We start from the raw sequence: 22,325 nt of genomic DNA on the forward strand, positions 1-22,325 counted from the left end.
TCAATTTTTCAAAACATTTCTTACTTACAAAAAGTTTTTAAAAATTATTATTTTATTTCTTCTTAAATTTATATTATTTTATATTTCTTTTCTTTTTTTTCATTCACTCCTGACAAAGAAATAAAAAATTGTAAAAAATCATCCTAAAATTTGATTACCGCATAATTAATTCTGGATGAACATTCATATGACAAAGTGAAAACTGGATTTATTTAATTTTAACTAATATTTATTTTTCTTTCCTATTCACTCTAGACAAAGCAAACAAAAAATCCAAAACATCATTCCAGAATTCAGTTACCGCATAATTAATTTCGGATGAACATTCATAGGCCAAGTCAAAAAGTAGAAATTATATTTTTCAAAAACCAGATTTAGATCATCCACCAAACAACCTTTTTCACTCATTTCCATTATCGGAAAAACCCGATCACCGCATAAAAGTCGAAAATTGGAAACCAAATTTCGATCATCCATAAAAAACCAAAATTTATTTCACTTCAACACCAAAAATAAGAAATAAAATAAAAAAATACCCCAGAATTGAAATCATCAATAACAAATTCTTGAAACATTCGATTATGGCATAATTAATTTCAAATGAAAATTCATACGCCCAAAGACTAAAATAAAAGTCAAAATTATATTTTTTACAAATCAGATTTCAATCATTTCTCAAACGATCTTTTTCCGCTACTGTTTATTATCATTGAAAAAAAAATACTGAGAGTTTGACTCCCATATACCAAATTCTAAAAGCATTTTTTTTTTTTTGCATTTAAAAAATAAAGATGAGAGTTCTGTTTGTACAAGTTAGTGGTATTGAAGAGAAATAAAGTGCAAATGGTGTTATGTAGGAAAATAATACCCAAATCCGTACTATTAACGAAAAAAAAAGTCAGAAATGATTCTGCAGCCATAATTGAAGCAAAAGCATGAAGGACACGCTGTGCCCTTGAAGGATGTAGTAAATAATCAGAACTATATCATACACACGCGATCACTCTGTCAAGTTCCATAGTTCTTGTCAATGCTCACTTCTCATGTACTCTAGTCTGTGTTTCCCTTGCCATCATTTTAAAGTTCATTACCTTTCAAGAGATATGGCCAAATGAAGTTACTCAATTCTCAATAGTTTTGCCTCTGATCCTATATACTAGAGTGAGTGTTGATTTAGTCTAGTAAAACTACTGTGTAAGGTGGGAATACATACATGTACAAGAAAATAATGCAAATGGTAACTAAAATGACCAAGAATAGTTTTGCATTTTATGTTTGGTATGGTTGAATATCTGTTAGCAACGAATTAGTTATGGTCTGATGGAAAATTGACCCGACAAAGTGGTATTTGCAGAAAATGCAGCAGTGAATGGAAAGTGGGAAAAGTAAACTCTTACCATTTTACAATTTTGCTTTGTTGCCAGAACAAGTGTTTCAAGTTCAACAGAAAGATCGCAACAATTTTTTTTGTCCATTAATATATATAGTCTTTATTATGTCTACTTATGCTTGGTTTTTTTGCCATTTTTTAGTTAAAGGTCTATTATTTGGATCATAGGGGTGTGAACATGTGGTGAGTTTGTGGTTGAGGAACCCACTGTGAGGCCTCAACAGCATCCCTATAGAGAGTATTTTAGTGGGCATGAGTCGGAACATCTCAATACCTTGCTTCCCCTTTCTTCTTTATTGATCTAAAGTTGGCTATCTAAGCAAACATAATGATTGTTATTCTTTAACTAATTATCATGATTATTATTAAAATCTAAAGCTTCAAAAGTAGCAAATAATATGAGTGGCGTGTTGGTGGCCCAAACATAACTTTCTTGAGATTAAGCAATGAATAGACTACGGGTATTGGACTGTTCATAGATTTGACAATGGGGAAAGGTTGATTGGGTGGTTGTGATATAGCCTGATGATATGTAGCAATGCGTGAGCACAAGTGATTCTGTCTTTCTGGTTCTCTGTTTGCATCTGGTGCAAAACTGTCACTACAGCTAGTTTTCTGAATATTACTTGTTTTGTTGCTAACAGAGTTTTCACATGTTGAAATCAATAACATCTCTACTGGTTATATTCGCTTGTTTTGTACCTCTCATCTAGATAAAAAGTTAAATTGGGTGTATATTCTAAATATAACTTTTCTAATCCCAATTAAGATGCCAATGCAAAGAAAAATACAGTTTCCTTTTTATGTTACCCCGTTAATAGTACATGTTACATAATCATAATTGATTAGTAAGTTAATTCAAACTAGGAAATAAGCCACTGTGGCTTCCGAAAGCATTATAGCATAGAAATTCAAAAAGAAGGCTTTCCTGCTGTAATTTTATAATTTAAGAACAGTGGAAATGATTATAAAAAGTTAATTACTACAACTTTATTATGAAGTGGATATGAATTTTTAAAGTTATTTAGCAGGTACAGATGTTAGAGCATGGTTTGGGTAGAAAGTAGCAACAGAAGGGAAGGCAAATAGACCAAAAAGAAATGGGACTGTCTTCCACCAATGAAGTGTTGAATTACAGTTTTACCCCAGCCGCGTTGTCTGAAGGTTCGACAATTTTCTTTATTTTTCTACTTTTCTTTGCGCAAATGTCCAAACTCTGACAAAGAAAGCCAAGCCCCTTTCCCAAATTAAGTACGTGAAATGTCTTTTTTCTTAATCCAAATTTAATAATTAAAACATATTACAACTTTGTGTGGGTGAAGGACATGCAGCAAAGAAATAGTTTCAAAATTTAAAACCTCTTTTGGAGGATTTTGCCTTTACTAACTTCTCTTTATGAAAACAGTATAAATAGATTTTTACCCTTTTTCATTTAGACTATATAGGGTTGTAGTTGAAGGACATTTTAGAGAAAGGAGTGGATGAAAATATGTTGGATGGAGCAAGAATCTGAAGGGACAGGGAAGAATAGTTTGCAGTGAAGTGTGAGAAAAGAATGAAGTAAGTGCAACAAACTAACATCTCCATTATTTGGTGGATCTCTCTCTCCATTTCAATTCTTAACCCCATCCCTCCTCTCCACATTTTCTTCTTCTGTTCACTCACCAACACACCAAAATTCCACCTACCTTAAATACTCACCAATATTTAAATAAATACACAAATAAATAATTATAATGTTTTGATGAGATAATGCAAGGATTTGTAGCTGAGGCAGAATCAGAAGCAGGGGATGAGGAAGTGAAGTTCACCCTCGTTCTCAATGGCAAACTCTAAGCTCCTCTTTCTCATTCACATACTCTTCCTCTCTTTCTCCACCTTAGGTAATCCACAAACTCCCAAACTCTTCAAAAACCGGTTAGCAGTAGTGAAGCAAGTATTTGCAGTGCTGAATTATAGTAATTAACTCGCTTTCAATTTGCATTGCAGCTGAAGCAGAACCATTACAGTCCCTGCTGAAGGACCGAAATGAAGAGGAGGAGGAGAAGCTTCCATTCGTGGGCGTCAACATCGGCATGGACGTCTCCAACCTTCCACCAGCCTCGGACCTGGTCGCGTTCCTTCAACTGCAGAAGATAACGCACGTGCGAATCTACGATGCTAACCCGGACATCCTCAAAGCCTTGTCGGGGACCAAGATTCGCGTGATCATCAGCGTCCCCAACAACCAGCTCCTCGCCATTGGCTCCTCTAACGCCACCGCAGCTTCCTGGATCGACCGAAACGTCGTTGCTTACTACCCCCAAACCCTCATCGCCGGAATCTCCGTCGGCGACGAGGTTCTCACCACCGTCCCCTCCTCCGGCCCCCTCATTCTCCCCGCCGTTGAGTCCCTCTACAACGCCCTCGTCGCTTCCAACCTCCACCAACAGATCAAGGTCTCAACCCCTCATGCCGCCTCCATTATTCTCGAGCCTTTCCCTCCCTCTCAGGCTTACTTCAACCAGACCCTCGTCTCCGTCATTCTCCCTTTCCTTCAGTTCCTCTCCCGCACCGGTTCCCCTCTCATGATGAACCTCTACCCCTACTACGTCTTCATGCAGAAAAAGGGCGTGGTTCCTCTCGACAATGCCCTCTTCAAACCCCTCACTCCTAACAAGGAAATGGTCGACCCCAACACCTTGCTTCACTACACCAATGTGCTTGATGCCATGATCGACGCCGCCTATTTCTCCATGAAGAACCTCAACATCACCGATGTTGTTGTTCTTGTCACCGAAACTGGGTGGCCTGCCAAGGGTGACTCTAAGGAGCCTTATGCCACCAGGGACAATGCTGATACCTACAATTCCAACTTGATTCGGCATGTATTTGATCGCAGTGGATCCCCTTTGCATCCCGAAACTACTTCAAGTGTGTTTATCTACGAACTCTTTAATGAAGACTTGAGGGCTCCACCGGTGTCGGAGGCCAATTGGGGTTTGTTTTACGGGAACTCTACGCCGGCGTATCTGCTTCATGTTTCTGGAATTGGGACCTTTATGGCGAACGATACTACCAATCAGACATACTGCATTGCCATGGATGGGTTTGATTCGAAGACGTTGCAGGCTGCGCTGGATTGGGCTTGTGGACCAGGAAGGGCCAATTGTTCGGAGATTCAGCCGGGGGAGAGTTGCTACCAGCCTAATAATGTGAAGAACCATGCTTCTTATGCGTTTGATAGCTATTACCAGAAAGAAGGCAAGTCTCAAGGGACTTGTGACTTCAAAGGGGTGGCTATGATCACCACCACCGATCCCAGTAAGTTCAGTTTTTAGTTTTCTCAATGTCATTTTGCTCAATTAAGCCGCAATTGGAAGCAAGATAAACGAGAAATAGATCTTTAGTTAATTTTAATAAATGGGTTCCCGATTTAGAGTAATTATGGTCTGTCTTTCTTGTTTTCTCTAATTAGCATACCTTAAGTTTGTGGTAATAGTGCACGATTAACTAATTAAGAATAAAAGGAAAAGTTTTGTGTCACTATTGTGAGAGATGTTCCTTTTTTTTTGGTGCTTAAAAGTTTAGATTAGAATTGGTTTCAGGAAACTCACTAGGATCATGCCATGACCATTAGTGATTCGAGGGTTTACCGTGGTAGAGACTTTACTCTTTTTGTAATGAAAAGTTCATGTAAAATAGTTTTAGGAAGCTCACTAGGGTAAGGATTAGTATAGACCTCAGGGCCGAAATAGCACTTAGTGATTAGAGGGTTTACTTGTGATTAGAAAAGGAGAAATGATTTGAAAATAGAGGTGAGGGGAGGTAATGATTCGAGGCATTTTTGTGTGTGGTGCCCACGCACTGCAAATGCCCCCTTTGGTTTGGCTTTATTGTGTGAAAATTGAAAGAGAAAGGGGGAGCTGGCAATTGCATTTCCATGGACTGGCACCCACTCCATGCCTTAGTTGGATGCTGGTTTGTCTGAGAGCACACAGTTTCTCCTGACAAATGCTGGGATTCTGGACCGTGTTTCTAGATTACCTTCACAGAGTTGTAATTTTCGTACTCTCCAATTTTTACAGGGCAATTTCTTACTGTGTAGTCTTGCTTGCTAGCTCCAGCGAGTACTTTTGATATATGATCAGTGCAGAATGGGCTCCACGGTTTTGTGTTTTTTTCTCTATGTTGTCTGTTTCCAGGTATAACACTTGTGATTAATATTTTTTTTTTCATGTGGGGAATACCCTTGCAGGTCACGGGAGCTGTATATTTCCTGGAAGGTAAGAAACAACTTCTGCCTAGTTTCCGTATTGTTTTTCTAAATTATCATATATGGTTCTGTAATGAGGATCTTTGTTATGCTCAAAATCTGAACATCTGTTATTTTATTAAACAACCTGAATCTTTACCCAGTTGTGATTGATTACTCATTCCATGTGATGCAGTCAAAAAGTGAGTAACAAGACAAAGGAGGTGGTGAACTCTACCGTATCAAGCAGTGCAGGGGAAAAGTTTAGGCTCAAAACCTTTAACAGCATAAAAATAAGTGCAATTCACAACATTTTGCACATTTCCTTGGCTGCATGTCTCCCTACTTTGTTGTTGGTTCTTTTATGAGGTGCAAATAATTCAATTTTTTTGTTCTTTTTGGAATTTTGAATTTCATAGAGTTAAGGATAAGGTGATAAGAGGAACGGAATCGTGCATGATCTGTAGGTCTAAACTTAGGGCTTATGTAGTTGCTTCCTTTTATTAGAAAGTAGCGTTGATTATTTTTGGCAGGGCTCTTGTAATTAACGTATGTATTCCTTAATCAATTTGTTCAGCATGTGTATCATCAAACATGTTCGTTACCATTATCTCTGTGTCTGAAAATAATTTGAGTCATTTTTTGCTCACGAGTCGCTTTTTTTCCATTCAAATTAGCTTTCTGTTTTCTCTATGCAATTTGTTGGCTAAAAAGTTCTCTGAATATTTATATTTTATACCAAATACCAAACAATTTTAATTTATTTTCACCCAGAAAAAAAAATATAGAAGTTAGTTTTGGAAGGTAGCTGTCTAGCTGAGAATGCATTTATTTTTCTTACCAAAAAAGGTAGAAGTGCTCCTCAGGCCAACCATTTTTCACTTTCTGAGTATGCCCACTTTTTCTTCTTCCAAGTTAAAAGGGGCTTTAAAGCTATGGAATACACGTATATACTTAATTTGAATACTTTGAAATTGTGCTTTAAATTTATGCATATAAGATAACACACTAAATAATTTTAGAATATGACAATTTTTTTTTTCATTAAAATTAGATATAAATTTTTTTCATTAAAATTAGATTTAATTTTCTAAATTTTACTTTTAATTTGTTCTATAAATTATGAAAATTATTAAAAACAAAAAAAATTTAACTAAATAATACAAATTTATATATTTCATATAACTATTTTATATCATAAAATTATAGAAGATTTTAAAATTATAACTAAAATTTTAAAAACATTTAAGTAATTATTTAATTTAATATTCTTATAAATGATATAATTAAAATTTATATTTTAATCATCACTGTAGCTTAAATTTGTCAATAAATATTATATAAGAGAAAGGGGTGTAAGGGTTTATCCTTCAATTAAACATAATTCAGCTCAATAAAATATATTAATATAAGTTACAAATAATATTAGTATAATGGAAATTCAAAAATGCGGTGAACGTAGAACGAACACGTGACCTTCAGATCTTCAGTCTGACGCTCTCCCAACTGAACTATCCCCGCTATTATTCATTTCATAAACATATTAATAAATTACTAATATACTTGTTAATATTCTTAGAAGGTAATTACTTAATTATTAAAAATCTTGTAAATGTTAATAAAACGAGATGACCTTTTTAATGATATTTTTATAAAATTATTGTTTGATCGATATTAAAATATTGTCAGTATAGTAAATTCAATAAATAACAATAATAAATCGATAAATGAAACACACCAAAAAGATTGAGTTTAATAAGGAAAACATTTTATATAATATTGTTATGAAATAAATAAATGCTTATATAATGAGGTAAATAAAAGGATTGACAATAATTTTAAATTTAAATGATTTCAATGCCTTAGAAAAAAAGTTCTATAAAAAATTAAAAATAAATTCAAATTATAATATTAAAATGAAGAAAAAAATATGAAAAACAAAAGTTCAGTTGAGGATGATAAATCAAAAGAAAGGAAAGTATAACTCACCTTATTTTAAAAAATAATAATTTGCCCAATTATTTTAAATGATTGATTAAATTGAAAATGAATACACGTACGGCTTAGTTGTATGTGCCGTTTTAACTTTTTTTCATTGCGTTTTGATCGTCGTGCGAAAACAGCATCAAATTTGAAATATGATGAGTAGAATGCCAATGCGATTACACTTCTCTTCATTTCCTTCATCCCCGCTTCTCATAAACCCTAGAAAATTTGGATCGGTTAGCATTCCATCTCTGATGTCTTGGGCCTGCAAAAAATGCACTTTCGTGAACCCTCCTTCTCAACAACGGGAGTGCGAAATCTGCTTGTCCTCGGCGTCCCCAAGGGGTCCTTCTTCTTCGTCTTCGTCGCCCCCAAAATGGTCGTGCAAGGCCTGCACTTTCTTAAACCCTTACAACAACCCCTCTTGCGAGGTCTGCGCCACTCGATGCCCCGTTCTCTCCCTTTCCAATCTCAACGACTTGAATGACGCCACTGACCATGATTCTTCAGTTGGCTCTGTTTTTTTCCCTCTTCAACCCTGCAACAAGAGGAAGGCCATCGACGAAGTTCATGTTGTCGAGGATGATGATGATTCTTCAAAGAAGGTTAAGCCGTTCAATAAGGCTATTCGAACCAGCGGTGAAGGTGAGCGTTGCGTTTCTATGCGTTTTTGTTTGTTTTAATGTCTGCAAAATACGCGTTTCATGAAATACTATTGTATGTTGCAGAGAATGTGGAGTTGGGAAAAGCTTGTAGCACGTTTAAGATACTGAGTTACAATGTCTGGTTCCGGGAAGATTTGGAGTTGCACAAGAGGATGGAGGCTATTGGCGATCTAGTTCAGTTGCATTCCCCTAATTTCATCTGCTTCCAGGTTTCAATATTTGTGCTCGTAGCTTTCTTATTTGATGAATCTTTTTGAAATATTGTCGCTTTGTGTAATTTGGACCGCTGCTGCCTCAGGAGGTTACTCCCAATATATATGACATATTCAAGCAATCCACTTGGTGGAGTGTGTACCGTTGTTCGGTTTCTTCTGAGATGGCTTATTCAAGACCCTACTTCTGTATGGTGGTAAGTTTGATATATTTGAACCTTTGGCTTTGTATTGATGTGTGTATACACATGTCCGGTGTGTTCTAGACCGAACCCCCTTTATAGCACATGTGCTGCATTTATTTTGATGACCTGTATATGTTTCATATTAAATATGTCACCATTTTTTGTGTGATTGCCACGTGCTGTTTTTTCTGCTAACATGCAGTTTGTGCACAGGACCCGGGTCTTTAGAAAGTAGGAACTCATTAGTTCATACTCATGTTGATAAATCCGTTCTGATATGTTATATTATTTATAATCATCGTGATAGTCTATACTTTGAACTTGGTGTTGAGGATTTGGCGTTTAATAGCTTGTCCGCTTTATCTACAAGTTATTTTTGCAGTTGTTGGGGATTATATTTACTTTTGAGTGAACACTTTATTTGGCAAAGTTGTAATTTATATTTACTGCCATACCTGGGTACGTAATTGCAGCTAAGCAAACTGCCTGTTAAATCTTTCCGCAACATACCCTTCAGCAATTCTGTTATGGGAAGAGAACTTTGCACTGCCGAAGTTGAAGCTGCAAGTGGCAAGTCATTGGTTATTGCCACAAGCCATCTTGAGAGTCCCTGTCCAGCCCCCCCCAAATGGGATCAGATGTTCAGTAAGGAAAGAGTAGTTCAGGCCAATGAGGCTGTAAACCTTCTCAATGAACAGCCAAATGTTATTTTTGGAGGTGACATGAACTGGGATGATAAAGGTGATGGCCAATATCCATTGCAAGATGGATGGACTGATGCCTGGGCTCAACTAAAGCCAAATGAAAGTGGTTGGACTTATGACACCAAGGCGAACCAGATGTTGACAGGCAACCGTACTCTCCAAAAGCGACTAGATCGCTTCATTTGTCATTTAACTGATTTTAAGATAACTAGTGTTGACATGATTGGGATGGAAGTAATACCTGGTCTTTCATACAACAAGGAGAAGAAAGTAAGAAATGGGATCAAACAACTGGTACTTCCAGTTTTACCTAGTGATCATTATGGTCTGCTTTTGACAATTTCTAGTAAGTAATGCCAGTCTGGAGAATCTGGCTGTCTGGTGAACCCTTTGTTTTGATGTTCTCGTCTCTTGCCTCTTCTGTATCTAAGGCATGTTATAAATGCAATTTTGTAAGATTACAGGAAAAATGCAATGGAGACGTTACTGACATTGTATATGGGGACAAATGCTGTATTTTCAGAACTTCAATCTGCCTTTGATAGTATATATAATTTCCCTTCCACAATGTATTGCATTTTTCTTGAAATTCGAATGAGTCATACTATTCTGTAATTATAGTACATTTTATTTTGGTCAGCAATCTCTAGTTGCTTAGGATAGTAGTTTCATTGTACATTTTGGAGACTAGGTTACCTGACTCCACACTTTAACGTGTTAATATTGAACAATCGGTAGTGTAATCCGTGTATGCTCAATACTTGCCGACAGATGGCAATCCCATCCCCAAATTCATCTCTGAAAATATTGATTCATATCTGCCAAAAGAGTCCAACACTACCAAAAATTTAGCCAATGGGAATAGGTGTCTGACAAGACGCATTAAACTTGGTGAAAAATTCGGTGGTTTGCTTGGGTTGGTATTTACTTTGAGATCTTCACGTGTAAAATTCTCTTCGCTAGTCTGTAAGAATATTATGCAGTTAGTTCAAAATTCTAAAAAATGGGATTTCCGTAACAAAATTATAGTGTGTTTATAAACATTCGAGAGTTATTTAATAGAATATTAAAATAATGTCATGTTTAATTTTTAAAAATGTATTTCTATAAATCTCCGAAATTACTTTTTATCTCATTTGTTTTTCATTAGATCCGTATATATTATCATTAAAATCTAATTTAGTTCTTGTATGTGATAATGTGTACGAATCTATTTGAAACAAAAGAAAACGAAGTTACTATTAGAGATTTTTTTGTTTTTTTTTTAACATTGAAGTACTAACTTTAAAAACCTATTCACTTTCTACAGAAAACATGATTCACCCCTTTAAATTTAGTATTCTGCTTACTGTTCAAAAATTTATGTGACGCATGTACATTATAGTCCGAATGAAAGTGCTTATTTGATCGAGAATTCGAGCTAATACGTGCTGAGATGGCCACTGGTTCTTTATCCCTGAAATCAGGATTTTCCAAAAGAATGTATCCACTTCTTGGTGGTGAAGCAGTTTGATTTGAATAAAAACAATTCTGAGAATTATTAGTGTTCTAATTTGTGTACAGTTTACATAATTCCTTACTTCTCAAAGCACGTTTATCATCAATTATTCTTTCAACTCAAGCTTCTCAACAGAGTCATCCATTACTTGTTCTCTCTTTCCTACACCCATGCACCCTAAAATTGAGACAGGATTCAATAAGTTACGTTTAAAAATAATTAAGGAAAGAGCAAAAAGCCTATAACTTTGTTTACATTTTGTAAGAAAGTTATTCTGACTTGTGACACCAACACAAGAACACAAGGATCCTTGGCATTTGAGTGGTGAAGTTATAGTATTGATTATTTGAGGGATCCATTGCTCCTGTCCTGCTTTCATTTCAGATAGCATTTATTAAGTTGACAGTACGATTCCATCACAATGTTTTTCAATGCAAAATCATAAATATGTTTGTGAATAAGATGTTTGCCTCACACCTCAATATTAGTTACTCGGTGGGGACTATCAGTAACTCAATTCATTCACTGCTTAATCGTATTAAATAATAAACAAAAAATAACTGAAAACATCATTAAAAGGAATGCGGTGAACGTGGATCGAACACGTGACCTTCAGATCTTCAATCTGACGCTCTCCCAACTGAGCTATCCCCGCAACTATATGTATTATTTTATCATTTCTTTATTTGATTGTATACCTTTGTTATTTTATCAAGAATGAAAAACTGACACCGAAGAAAAATCTTTCCTCTGTTAACATGCATAAAAATATTATTTATATGTGTGGTGAGTTTATGAATTGATATTAACTATGAATACATGTTGCGATGGAAAATCTATAAGACTTTTTGGTTTATAACATCATTATTTAAATTCAAATAAATAGTCTACATGATCTAATATGTGAGGATGAATGAAATATATAATATTAAGAATCTATATATGAGTTAAAAATTCTATCTCGAATAAAATGATAAATTTTAAGTGAGATATAAAAAACACCCTAAAAAATTCTAGTTTTAATATTTTAAATTGAAGATCACAAATTCTCTAAGTCTCTATTAATTAATTATCGGGAGCGACGATTGAGACTTGTTGGCGCTCGAACTTCTTCGTGTACTGTTTAAACACTTTAAACTTTATGCTTTCACCACTGTTTCATCACTTTTACTTACGCGAACCTTCCCTTGGCCTTTGCAGGGAAACACTCTCTTCTCTTTCTTCCAAAACTCAAACCCTCGAACTTCATCACTTGAAAGGTATGATTTTTATTTCCAGATTACTTTGCCATTTATGATTTTGCTGCTTGTAATATGATTATAATTGCCTGGGTTTGTTTATGATTTCTGCATTTCTCTGTGCGTTCATTTCTACTGTTCATGCTTTGAGTCTCTGTTTTATGGGTTTCTTCTGGTTCTGTCGAGTTGTGCCACCTTCCATCTCTAAAGTTTCTCTTTTTCTTTTCCTTTTTAGCTTTCTTATCCAAGATGACTAAATGAGCACCTGAACCAGCTTCTCCTTCCGACTCCAATTCTACTTCAACTTCATCCCTGTTCCATCTTCTTCGCCAGTCCCTCCTCCTCCTGCCTCATTCTATAAGTCCCTATATCGCTGGGCACCGGTGGACCTTCTAGAAGAAAAATCCACTTTTACGACCATCGAGAGCATAACGACTTATAGGAAGAAACAAACTTGCCACCCTTCACGCGTCTTCGGCAAGGACCATGATAAGTTCGTGCGGGTAGTAGCTTGTCGCAAGGGTGAACTGGTGTGCTCAGATGAAGCTTCTGATCCGGAGGGCCCTTTCTGCTTCGTCTATTCCACCATTTTCCGAAGGTTGGGGCTTCGGTTACCTCTTACTCCATTCGAACGCACCCTTTTGACGGAGGTGAACGTAGTCCCTGCCCAACTGCATCCCAACAGTTGGGCATTTGTAAGGGCCTTTGCCATTCTTTGCTATAGCCTTGACCTTACGCCATTTGTAGACACCTTCCTTTTCTTCTTCGAAGTCAAAGACCCTGGGAAGAAATTGTGGGTTAGCTTTATCGGGGTGGCTGGTAGGGTGCTCTTAATGCTCTTCCAGAAATCATATAAGGGGTTCAAGAAGAACTTCTTCAAAATTAGGAGCAATCTGAGGGACCTTGCCCTTCTTGATGGGTTTCCCTTGTATTGGACAGAGAAACCCATCATTCAGAAGCCCCAAAGTCTTGAGGACCTTGCCCCTCAAGAGCGTGGGGTATGCGAGCTCCTCTATGGACTCTCTGCCCCTTTCAGCACTTTGGAGCTACTCAAGCGTGAGTTTAGCCCAAAGAACCTTAAGACATATATTGGTACTTCTTCGTCCATGCCTCACTTCATTTTTGTTTGTATACTTGCCTTGTTTATTGTTTCCTGTCTTAATTTGTTGTCTTGTGTGCAAATATGGGTTTTAATAACGATAAGAAGAAGAAGTTGGCTGACCTGCTGGCCAAACAAAGGGCGACCGCTACTGGGGAGGGCACATCAACGCCCATTGCCCCCTCGACCTCAGCTACTCCTGCCCCTCACCCAACCGAACCAGCCTTCACTGTTGATAGGCCTGAAAGGGTGGTGGTCGTCGAAACTGACGACGAAGAGACATGCACCGACCTTGTCTTCAAAAGGTCAAGAGTTGGTGAGGCCGTGGCACCCTCAACTTCTGCATCGGGTGGGACCCCGACCTTCATGGACCATCCTCCAAGCGCCACCTCTCCACTCCCCCTTGTTGTTCACGAGGGTGGAGGGGAGAGTGCCCTCGAGGGCCAAGAGATGCCCTCCACCTCACCACTTCCCCTGCTTCTCCAACGAATATTCAGTCGCTTCCAAGACAAGGAGGTGGTGGAGGGCTTAAGCGGTGTACCGACCCGTCCCCGGGCGTTGACCAAAGTCAAATTCAAACGTATGGTGGGACCCACCAAGGGGCCTCAAGGGAGGAAGTCAATAGGTTGACCACTTTGGGCGTCGCCAGGTGCGGGCGTCACCAGGTGTGGGCGTCGCCATGTTGAGGCGTCGTTGATGTCACCCCCCGATACCCACGGGTAGGGAAGATCGTGGAGGGGGCGACACAGTAAGAGGTCACGGTACGGGCGAGGAAGCCTCGGGCCCCGGTACCTCAGAACAGTAATAAAGAGACGAGAAAGGTGGCTTCAAGGCCATAGTCCCAGTACCAGTAGGGGGTAACCTGACTCTTGAAGTACCCACGCCACCTCTGGAGAATCCCTGGGACAGATACGACCCAGGAGAGGGCCACGCCCAGGGGTGAACCATGTGCATGGTACGAGAGGAAGGTAGATACATTCTCAGGGCGAGTGACTAGAAGCGGGGGCGCATGAGTCGGCACCCAGGTAGTCACCCCTCGCGCCAGATGCACTTCGAGGAAGGAATACTTACACGCTGGAATTTCCCTAAGTTGGGTTACAACGCTGTAAGGCCTTCCACGTGGAATTGCGGTTAAGTCAGAAGGACATGTGGCAGTAAGCATTGAAACCCAAGGTGTATAAGTTTTTCTGAAAGCTTAGTAAGGTACGTTTTTCACAGAGTTTACACACTTTCTAATCATTTGCTCGCTTACACATTGTATGCACGAGTGGTTGGAGAGAGAGAGAGAGAGAGTTAGTTACAATTCACTTACGTACCTTCAGAGCATTCAGTTACGGTGCTCCGAGACGGAGGTGTTTGGTGTTTCTTGCTTGCTGACTTGATCGTCGGAGTGCAAACGGCCGCGAGGGCGCCCTTTACTCACTCATTTTCAGGTACTCACGGCGGAGTAGGGTGAAGATCTGAGTTGGAGACGAAGGAGTCCTTGTTCGCGAGTCAAGTTCAACGCACGAAGGTCTTTTCAGTCAACCGGCGAGAACATTTGGCGCCCACCGTGGGGCCGATTTAAAACATCAGTCCCACCGCAAGTGTTGGAGGTTTATCAGTCACAGTTTTCGAGATTAGTTTTCAAGAATCGTCCAAGATCCACAGTTCATCGTGAAGTTCAGTTCAGTTCATTGTTTGTTCGTGTTTGTTTGAAGTTTGCTGAAGATACGCTGTTGCTCGTGGTTTCCACCGATCGTTTTTCGATTGAACTCAGTTTTCACCATTTGTTTCGTCAATCCAGTTCTGTTCCCATCGTGTTCTTCGGTTTCTTGAAGTTTCAATCGTTCGATCTTCAGTTTCGCGTTCGTCTGCAGTTTCCGTCTGTTTTTACCGGAAAAATTGTCAAGAACCACCGCAACAGTTTGAAGATTTCCAAGAACTGCAAGAAGATGAGGACAACCAGGCAAAGTTCGACGAGCGCTGAGAGTGGAGACATGACCATGCAGCAGGTCATGCATATGATGCAAGGCTTGCAGGAAGCAATGGCAGCATCAAAGGTTGAGCAGGAGCGCATGCAGGCGGATCTCGTGGCGTCTTAGGCGAGAAATGAGGAGTTGTGCCGTACGAATGAGGAGCTGCGTCGCGGTTTGTGCAACAACTCAGGGCTACGTGATGTAGATGATCGTGATTGCTTCACTCCACCGAGGGAGTTTTCCACACCGTTCTCACAGTCGATCATGGAGGCGGTGATTCCTCATACGTTCGTGGGTCCTAAGGTGACTTTCACAGGGATGGAGGACCCCGAAGCACATCTCACTGCGTTCCACACGCAGATGATGCTGGTAGGCGGCTCCGACGCCGTAAGATGCAAGCTCTTCATGAGCACCTTGACTGGGATGGCCATGGACTGGTTCATGAGCCTTCCAGATGGCCACATCACATCGTTCGCCCAGCTCTCCCAACTGTTTCACGAACAATACATAGCAAACAAGGCTCCACCACCAGTATCATATGACTTGTTCGATGTGAAGCAGTATCAAGGCGAGACCTTGAAGGAATATATCAATCGCTTCGGGGCCCAGGTGGTGAAGGTTGGCACCACAGAAGAGCCCATGATCGTCTACGCATTTAGGAAGGGGGTGTGCCTTGGGCTTTTCTGTGAGTCCATCATCCGCAACTGCCCCTGAACTTTTGCTGAGATAAGGCGTCGCGCTGTGGAACACATCGCCATTGAGGGCGAGGTATGCGAGAAGCGCACAAGTGTTGCACCCGCACGCCCAAGAGCACCGTCGCGTGCACAACCTGCCAGGGTCAATGAGGCCACGACGGGAAGGAAGAACAGGACAGGAGACGCCCATACGAGGCGAGGAGGCCCCAGGCTAGGGGGCGAGCAGAGGGGAACAGGCTGGCGAAGGAGGGAAATAGGCCGCTGAGATACAATTTTGTGGTAGAGTTGAAGGATCTCATCGCTGTGCCTAACATAGCAGATAGGCTGAAGCCACCAGTGAAGACTGACAAGGTACTGGGACCTCACAAAGATTCGTGGTGCGAGTTCCACCAGGCCTTTGGGCACCACATCAATAACTGCTTGGCGCTGGGCCATCAGTTGGATGAGCTTGTGAAAAGCGTTTTTCTGAAGGATTATTTGGCCGGATCATCTACTGTCGCAGCTTTGGCGGTACCAGAAGAGGAGCAGGCCACGAGATGCTGATCCATGTGGAAGTCCACACCATCTCTGGTGGCTTCTCAGGAGGAGGGCCCATTGCCTCTCAGTGCAAGAGGTATGTGAGGTCAGTTAATTCAGTAGTTGAGGAGGGTTCGGATGACCCGTGGGAGTCAGACCTTGTGTTTACCAAGGCTGACCTATGTGATGTCGTCCCACATGATAATGACCCTATGGTCATTTCGGTCGTCACCGCTAGGAGGAGGGTGCACCGAGTTCTAGTGGACCAGGGCAGTTCAATAGATGTCATGTTCTGGTCTACCTTCAACAAGCAGCAGTTGTCCCCAGATCTGCTGATGCCCTACACTAGATGTTTGTATGGGTTTGCAGGGGACCAAGTAGAGGTACGTGACTACCTAGAACTAAGGACGACGTTTACGGATGGAACGACGTCACGTACCAAGAGCATTCGATACTTGGTAGTGAATGCCAATTCAGCTTACAACATTCTATTGGGTAGGCCTGCGCTAAATAGGCTAAGAGCAGTGGCCTCCACACGCCACATGAAGATGAAGCTGTCAGACCTTAGTGGCCGGGTGATCGTCATCAAGTCTGATCAGGATAAGGCCCGAAAATGCTACGAAAATAGCTTAAAAATGAAGAGGGGCGTGGTCATGGTGATGGAACGCCAGCCCGTTTCAGATACGCCGATGGAGGTAGAACCCTTGGAAGAGGTGATGCCCGCGGAGTCGACGCCTGGCGAGGCCACACCCGCGTTGGAGACGCCTAAGGAAGATGCGCGCTTAGAAGAAACACATAGGGAGGCCTCGCCGATGGAAGAAGTATTCGATGGGGTCTCGCCCATGGAAGAGGTATCAGAGGAGGCCTCGCCGATGGAAGAAGTATCCGAGGGGGTCTCGCCCATGGAAGAGGTATCAGAGGAGGCCTCGCCTGAGGTACCCGATGAGTCTCGTGCAGAGAGCGTGCGAGACAGGCGACCCCAACCAGTAGACAATGTGGTGGAGAGGCAGATTGGTGGTAAGGTGTTCAAGTTGGGGCGATTGCTGAGCCAGGAAAAGCAGGATGAAGTGGCGGCGGTGATCTCACGCCACCTAGACGCGTTCGCATGGTCCGCCTCGGACATGGCAGGGGTCGACCCAAACTTTCTATGCCACCACCTCACCATGGACCCCAAGGTCCTCCCTGTACGACAGAGGAGGAGGAAGTTCAACGAGGAGAGGCGCCTCGTCATGCAGGAGGAAACAAAGAAATTGCTAAGTGCTGGACACATCAGGGAGATCCAATACCCTGAGTGGCTGGCCAATGTCGTCTTAGTGAAGAAGGCGAATGGAAAGTGGAGAATGTGCGTCGACTTCACGGATTTGAACAAGGCGTGCCCTAAAGATTCGTACCCATTACCTAACATCGACGCGTTGGTGGACAGCGCCTCAGGCTGCAAGATGCTGAGTTTCTTGGACGCATTTTCGGGGTACAATCAAATTAAGATGCATCCATGAGATGAAAGCAAAACGACATTCATGACCGAGACGTGTAGCTACTGCTACAAGGTCATGCCGTTTGGGCTGAAAAACGCAGGCGCCACCTACCAAAGACTGATGGATAGGGTCCTCGCACCTATGCTAGGAAGAAATGTGCATGCCTATGTTGATGATATGGTGGTGACCTCCCAAGAAAGAGGGCGACACACAGCTGACCTGGAGGAGCTGTTCGCCACAATAGCCAAGTACCGCCTCAAGTTAAACCCGGATAAGTGCGTTTTTGGGGTTGAGAGGGGGATAGAGGCGAACCCCGACAAGTGCGCAACCATCATAGCCATGCGAAGCCCAGCCTCGGTGAAGGAAGTGCAACAGCTAACGGGGCGCATGACGGCTCTGTCAAGGTTTGTGTCAACCGGTGGAGATAAAGGCCACCCATACTTTCAGTGCCTGAAGAGGAACAACCGTTTCATGTGGACAGAAGAATGCGAAACAACTTTCCTCAAGCTGAAAGAGTACTTGGCGACGCCTCCCGTGCTATGCAAGCCACGGGCAGGCGAGCCCCTCTGTTTGTACTTTGCAGTGACGGAGTGGGCCATTAGCTTTGTGCTGGTCCAAGAGCAAGAGCAAGTGCAGAGGCCCATCTACTTCGTAAGCAAGGCCTTGCAAGGCCCAGAGACGAGATACCAATCATTGGAGAAGGCGGCGCTGACAGTGGTGTTCTCAGTCAGGAGGCTCCGACACTATTTTCATAGCTTTACAGTGGTGGTGATGACAGACCTCCCCATCCAGAAGGTACTACAGAAGCTAGATGTCGCTGGGAGGATGGTTCGCTGGGCAGTGGAGCTGTCAGAGTTTGATATTCAGTACGAGCCCAGGGGATCCATCAAAGGGCAAGTCTATGCAGATTTCGCCGCAGAGCTCTCACCAGGAGGTGCCCCCTAGGAGGTGGAGTTAGGATCTCAGTGGATGCTTTCGGTGGATGGGTCCTCCAATCAACAGGGGAGCTATGCGGGGATAGTCTTGGAGGGGCCTAATGGGGTGTTGATCGAGCAAGCCCTACGTTTTTCCTTCAAGGCAAGTAATAACCAAGCTGAGTATGAAGCTTTGATTGCTGGAATGCTCTTGGCCAAGGAAATGGGTGCGTAGAGCCTCTTGGCAAAGAGTGACTCGCAGCTGGTCACAGGGCAAGTGACCGGGGAGTATCAGGCAAAAGACTCGCAGATGGCGACGTATCTGAAGTATGTCTAAGCGTTGAAGGGAGCTTTCGCTACGTTTGAGTTGGTGCATGTCCCTAGAGAACAAAATGCCAGAGCTGACCTGTTCGCCAAGTTGGTCAGCTCAGGCAAGGGGGGAAGGCAGAGGACAGTCATCCAGGACAAACGCTCAAAACAACGCGAAAGTTTGTGGCAGATAATAGGGTGGATGTTCTTCACATCAGTGCGACGAGAGGAAAGCCGAGGAGTCATCGGTCGTTAATTCAAGATACGGCGAGGGCCCTCCGTGTCAGCGCTTATGCGGCCTCGCCCGAAGAAGAGAAGTGTTTGCAAGTATGTGCCGTGGAAGAAGGGGATACGTGGATGACGCCTTATAGGTGATACATTGCATATGAGATTCTCCCAGCGGAGCCTGGGGAGGGCAAGAGGATAAAGAAGAACTCCGCAAGGTACACTCTCATTGATGGAGTGCTATTCAGACATGGGTTCACGCACCCAATTCTGACATGTGTGAGTGGCGACGAGTGTACGAGGATCATGTCGGAGCTCCACGAGGGGATTTGTGGAAGCCACGTAGGGGGAAGATCATTAGCTTCCAAGGTAATTCGCGCAGGGTTCTATTGGCCATCGGTGAGGGAAGATTGTGTGAGATACGCCCAGTGATGCAAGCAGTGTCAGATGCACGCTGACTGACACAAGGCGCCTCCAGAAGAGTTGAGGTTGATTTATAGCCCGTGACCTTTCCACACATGGGGGATCGACATTCTGGGGCCTTTCCCTTTGGCGATAAGGCAGATGAAGTACTTGATAGTCGCCATTGAGTACTTTACAAAGTGGATAGAGGCAGAACCAGTGGCGCAGATCACTTCACATAAGGTACAACACTTCGTATGGAAGAACATTGTGTGCCGCTTCGGCGTGCTGAGGCGTCTTATTTCAGATAATGGCACTCAGTTTGCTAGCCTACAAATGAGTAAGATGTGCTCAGAGGTAGGCATCAAGCAGGTGTTCGCATCTGTCGAACACCCCCAGACAAACGGACAAGTGGAGTCCGTGAACAGAATCTTGTTGAGGGGGTTGAAGCGACGACTTGAGAAAGCCAAAGGGGTGTGGGCGGAAGAAGTACCAAGGATTGTGTGGGCCTACCACACCACGCCTCAATCTTCCACCATGGAGACGCCGTTCAGCCTAGTGTATGGGTCAGATGCCATGATCCCGGTAGAAGAGTTCAACGAGGAATCGCCAGGTGTGGGCGTCGCCATGTTGAGGCGACGCCAGGTTGAAGCGTCGTTGATGTCACCCCCGATACCCACAGGTAGGGAAGACCGTGGAGGGGGCGGCACAGTAAGAGGTCACGGTACGGGCGAGGAGGCCTCGGGCCCTAGTACCTCAGAACAGTAATAAAGAGAAGAGAAAGGTGGCTTCAAGGCCATAGTCCCAGTACCAGTAGGGGGTAACCTGACTCGTGAAGTACCCACGCCACCTCTGGAGAATCCCTGGGACAGATACGACCCAGGAGAGGGCCACGCCAGGGGTGAACAATGTGCATGGTACGAGAGGAAGGTAGATACACTCTCAGGGCGAGTGACTAGAAGTGGGGGCGCATGAGTTGGCACCGAGGTAGTCACCCTCGTGCCAGATGCACTTCGAGGAAGGAAGACTTACACGCTGGAATTTCCCTAAGTTGGGTTACAGCGCTGTAAGGCCTTCCACGTGGAATTGCGGTTAAGTTAGAAGGACACGTGGTAGTAAGCACTGAAACCCAAGGTATATAAGCTTTTCTGAAAGCTTAGTAAGGTACGTTTTTCACAAAGTTTACACACTTTCTAATCATTTGCTCGCTTAAACATTGTATGCACGAGTGGTTGGAGAGAGAGAGAGTTAGTTACGATTCAGTTACACGCCTTCAGAGCATTCAGTTACGGTGCTCCGAGACGGAGGTGTTTGGTGTTTCTTGCTTCTTGACTTGATCGTCGGAGTGCAAACGGCCGCGAGGGTGCCCTTTGCTCACTCCTTTTCAGGTACTCACGGCGGAGTAGGGTGAAGATCTGAGTTGGAGACGAAGGAGTCCTTGTTCGCGAGTCAAGTTCAACGCACGAAGATCTTTTCAGTCAACCGGCGAGAACAAGCAGCAATCTCCTTCAGGACCGCGTGGTCGATGGCCTTGGGGACTTCTTGTTTGCCTCCAACCTTGCGCTTAACAGGACCCAAGAGGCCTAGGACCTCAAGGTTAGTGTGGCAAAGCTCGAGGAGGAACTGTCCACCAGGACCAAGACCTTTACCAATCGCGAGACCGCCATGTACTTGGAGCTGGCAAGCCGTCGCCATTCTGAGAAGGACGCTTATAAGGCCCTTCATGACAAGGGCCAAGAGGCGGTTGAACTAGATGCGAAAATCTTGCCTCTCCGCACCCATGCGGTCGAGCTCGAAAAGTTGGTGGCGAAACTGAAGGGCAAAATAGCTAAGCTGGAGGAGACGACCACCCAGCGCGAGGTCCTTCTGGGGCAGGTTGAGGGCGAATTGGTTGAGAAGATCGAGTCCTTCAAAAAGATAGAGGAGGAGCTCACAAACGATGTCGTTGACGCTTATGGTTAGGGGTTTAAAGATGCCATTGCTCAGTTTGCCTGTGTGCATCCTGAGGTGGATCTTACCCCTTTCGTTGAGTCCAAGTGTGTTGTTGACGGGAAACTCGTGCCACGAGAATGACTTCATTTTGTGATTCTGTCCTTGTTGACAAACAAACTCTCTTTGCATGTATACCTTTACAAGTATTTATCTTCTGTTTAACTGTTGCCTTACTTGCTTCGCTCTACATTCTTTCGCCCCTATTTGTGTTGATTTCGGCCGACAGCACCTTCGACCTAGGTTCACCCTTTAGGTAGCATGTTTAACTTGTATGTTGAGCGCACGAATCCCTTGTCTGGTACGACCTTTGATAGAGGGTATACTCCCTCTGCTGTCCTTGATCTTCTTCTTGTGAAGTAGGGCAATTCCATCTTCGTCCCTTCCTTCCTTGAATCAACGGGAAGACCGTGTTGGTCAACATTGGTGAGCCATACCACTCTTGATCCTTCATCATGAAGGTTAGGGTGTATCTTGTTGAACCAAGTGGTGTTCAATGTTTTGAAGAATCCAAATCCTTTGAAGGATGATGAAGCCTCTGCTTTGCTTGTTGCTGCTGTGCTGGTTTTAGCCTTGTTCTGGGGTAGTTCAATGTTGTATTCAACACTTAGATTAAATCTCAAAGCAATTA

At 42.7% G+C, this 22,325-nt stretch overlaps 3 protein-coding genes and 2 non-coding genes across 6 annotated transcripts; 3 read left to right on the forward strand and 2 right to left on the reverse strand.

Annotated features, from left to right (window-relative positions):
* The first annotated feature begins 2,703 nt into the window (after window positions 1-2,703).
* On the forward strand, window positions 2,704-6,234 carry LOC137806712 (glucan endo-1,3-beta-glucosidase 1). Of its 2 annotated transcripts, XM_068606962.1 has the most exons (5): window positions 2,704-2,950; window positions 3,150-3,273; window positions 3,380-4,693; window positions 5,628-5,655; window positions 5,821-6,234. In XM_068606962.1, the coding sequence occupies exons 2-5, from the start codon at window positions 3,213-3,215 to the stop codon at window positions 5,990-5,992; spliced, it is 1,575 nt and encodes a 524-aa protein (XP_068463063.1). In that variant the 5' UTR covers window positions 2,704-2,950; window positions 3,150-3,212; the 3' UTR covers window positions 5,993-6,234. The 2 variants fall into 2 exon arrangements, with proteins under 2 accessions (XP_068463063.1, XP_090156533.1); XM_090300407.1 differs by lacking the exon at window positions 2,704-2,950 and having other exon boundaries at window positions 3,070-3,273.
* Window positions 6,235-7,072: 838 nt separating this feature from the next.
* TRNAF-GAA (transfer RNA phenylalanine (anticodon GAA)) lies at window positions 7,073-7,145 on the reverse strand. The gene has a single exon. It is a non-coding gene; the product is annotated as a tRNA-Phe (tRNA).
* A 557-nt stretch (window positions 7,146-7,702) lies between these two features.
* Window positions 7,703-9,965, forward strand: LOC137806713 (endonuclease/exonuclease/phosphatase family protein). The gene is made up of 4 exons (XM_068606963.2): window positions 7,703-8,255; window positions 8,339-8,484; window positions 8,574-8,684; window positions 9,146-9,965. The coding sequence occupies exons 1-4, from the start codon at window positions 7,763-7,765 to the stop codon at window positions 9,728-9,730; spliced, it is 1,335 nt and encodes a 444-aa protein (XP_068463064.1). The 5' UTR covers window positions 7,703-7,762; the 3' UTR covers window positions 9,731-9,965.
* Window positions 9,966-11,456: 1,491 nt separating this feature from the next.
* On the reverse strand, window positions 11,457-11,529 carry TRNAF-GAA (transfer RNA phenylalanine (anticodon GAA)). The gene has a single exon. It is a non-coding gene; the product is annotated as a tRNA-Phe (tRNA).
* Window positions 11,530-16,400: 4,871 nt separating this feature from the next.
* On the forward strand, window positions 16,401-19,004 carry LOC150028711 (uncharacterized). The gene is made up of 3 exons (XM_090300063.1): window positions 16,401-17,397; window positions 17,956-18,506; window positions 18,858-19,004. The coding sequence occupies exons 1-3, from the start codon at window positions 16,401-16,403 to the stop codon at window positions 19,002-19,004; spliced, it is 1,695 nt and encodes a 564-aa protein (XP_090156189.1).
* Window positions 19,005-22,325: the final 3,321 nt, after the last annotated feature.

The sequence above is a fragment of the Phaseolus vulgaris genome, chromosome 3 (genome assembly GCF_051622355.1).
Source record: "Phaseolus vulgaris cultivar YP4 chromosome 3, ASM5162235v1, whole genome shotgun sequence".
NCBI lineage: Eukaryota > Viridiplantae > Streptophyta > Magnoliopsida > Fabales > Fabaceae > Phaseolus > Phaseolus vulgaris.

Coding starts and splice junctions, on each gene's coding strand:
- LOC137806712 (XM_068606962.1), top strand. CDS start 3,213: ATGGCAAACTCTAAGCTCCTCTTTCTCATTCACATACTCTTCCTCTCT. Junction 4,694..5,627: donor GATCACCACCACCGATCCCA/GTAAGTTCAGTT, acceptor ATACCCTTGCAG/GTCACGGGAGCTGTATATTT. Junction 5,656..5,820: donor AGCTGTATATTTCCTGGAAG/GTAAGAAACAAC, acceptor CATGTGATGCAG/TCAAAAAGTGAGTAACAAGA.
- LOC137806713 (XM_068606963.2), top strand. CDS start 7,763: ATGATGAGTAGAATGCCAATGCGATTACACTTCTCTTCATTTCCTTCA. Junction 8,485..8,573: donor CTAATTTCATCTGCTTCCAG/GTTTCAATATTT, acceptor CTGCTGCCTCAG/GAGGTTACTCCCAATATATA. Junction 8,685..9,145: donor GACCCTACTTCTGTATGGTG/GTAAGTTTGATA, acceptor ACGTAATTGCAG/CTAAGCAAACTGCCTGTTAA.
- LOC150028711 (XM_090300063.1), top strand. CDS start 16,401: ATGCTGATCCATGTGGAAGTCCACACCATCTCTGGTGGCTTCTCAGGA. Junction 17,398..17,955: donor GGTGGAGAGGCAGATTGGTG/GTAAGGTGTTCA, acceptor TGAAAAACGCAG/GCGCCACCTACCAAAGACTG. Junction 18,507..18,857: donor TGCAGAGGCCCATCTACTTC/GTAAGCAAGGCC, acceptor TCCAATCAACAG/GGGAGCTATGCGGGGATAGT.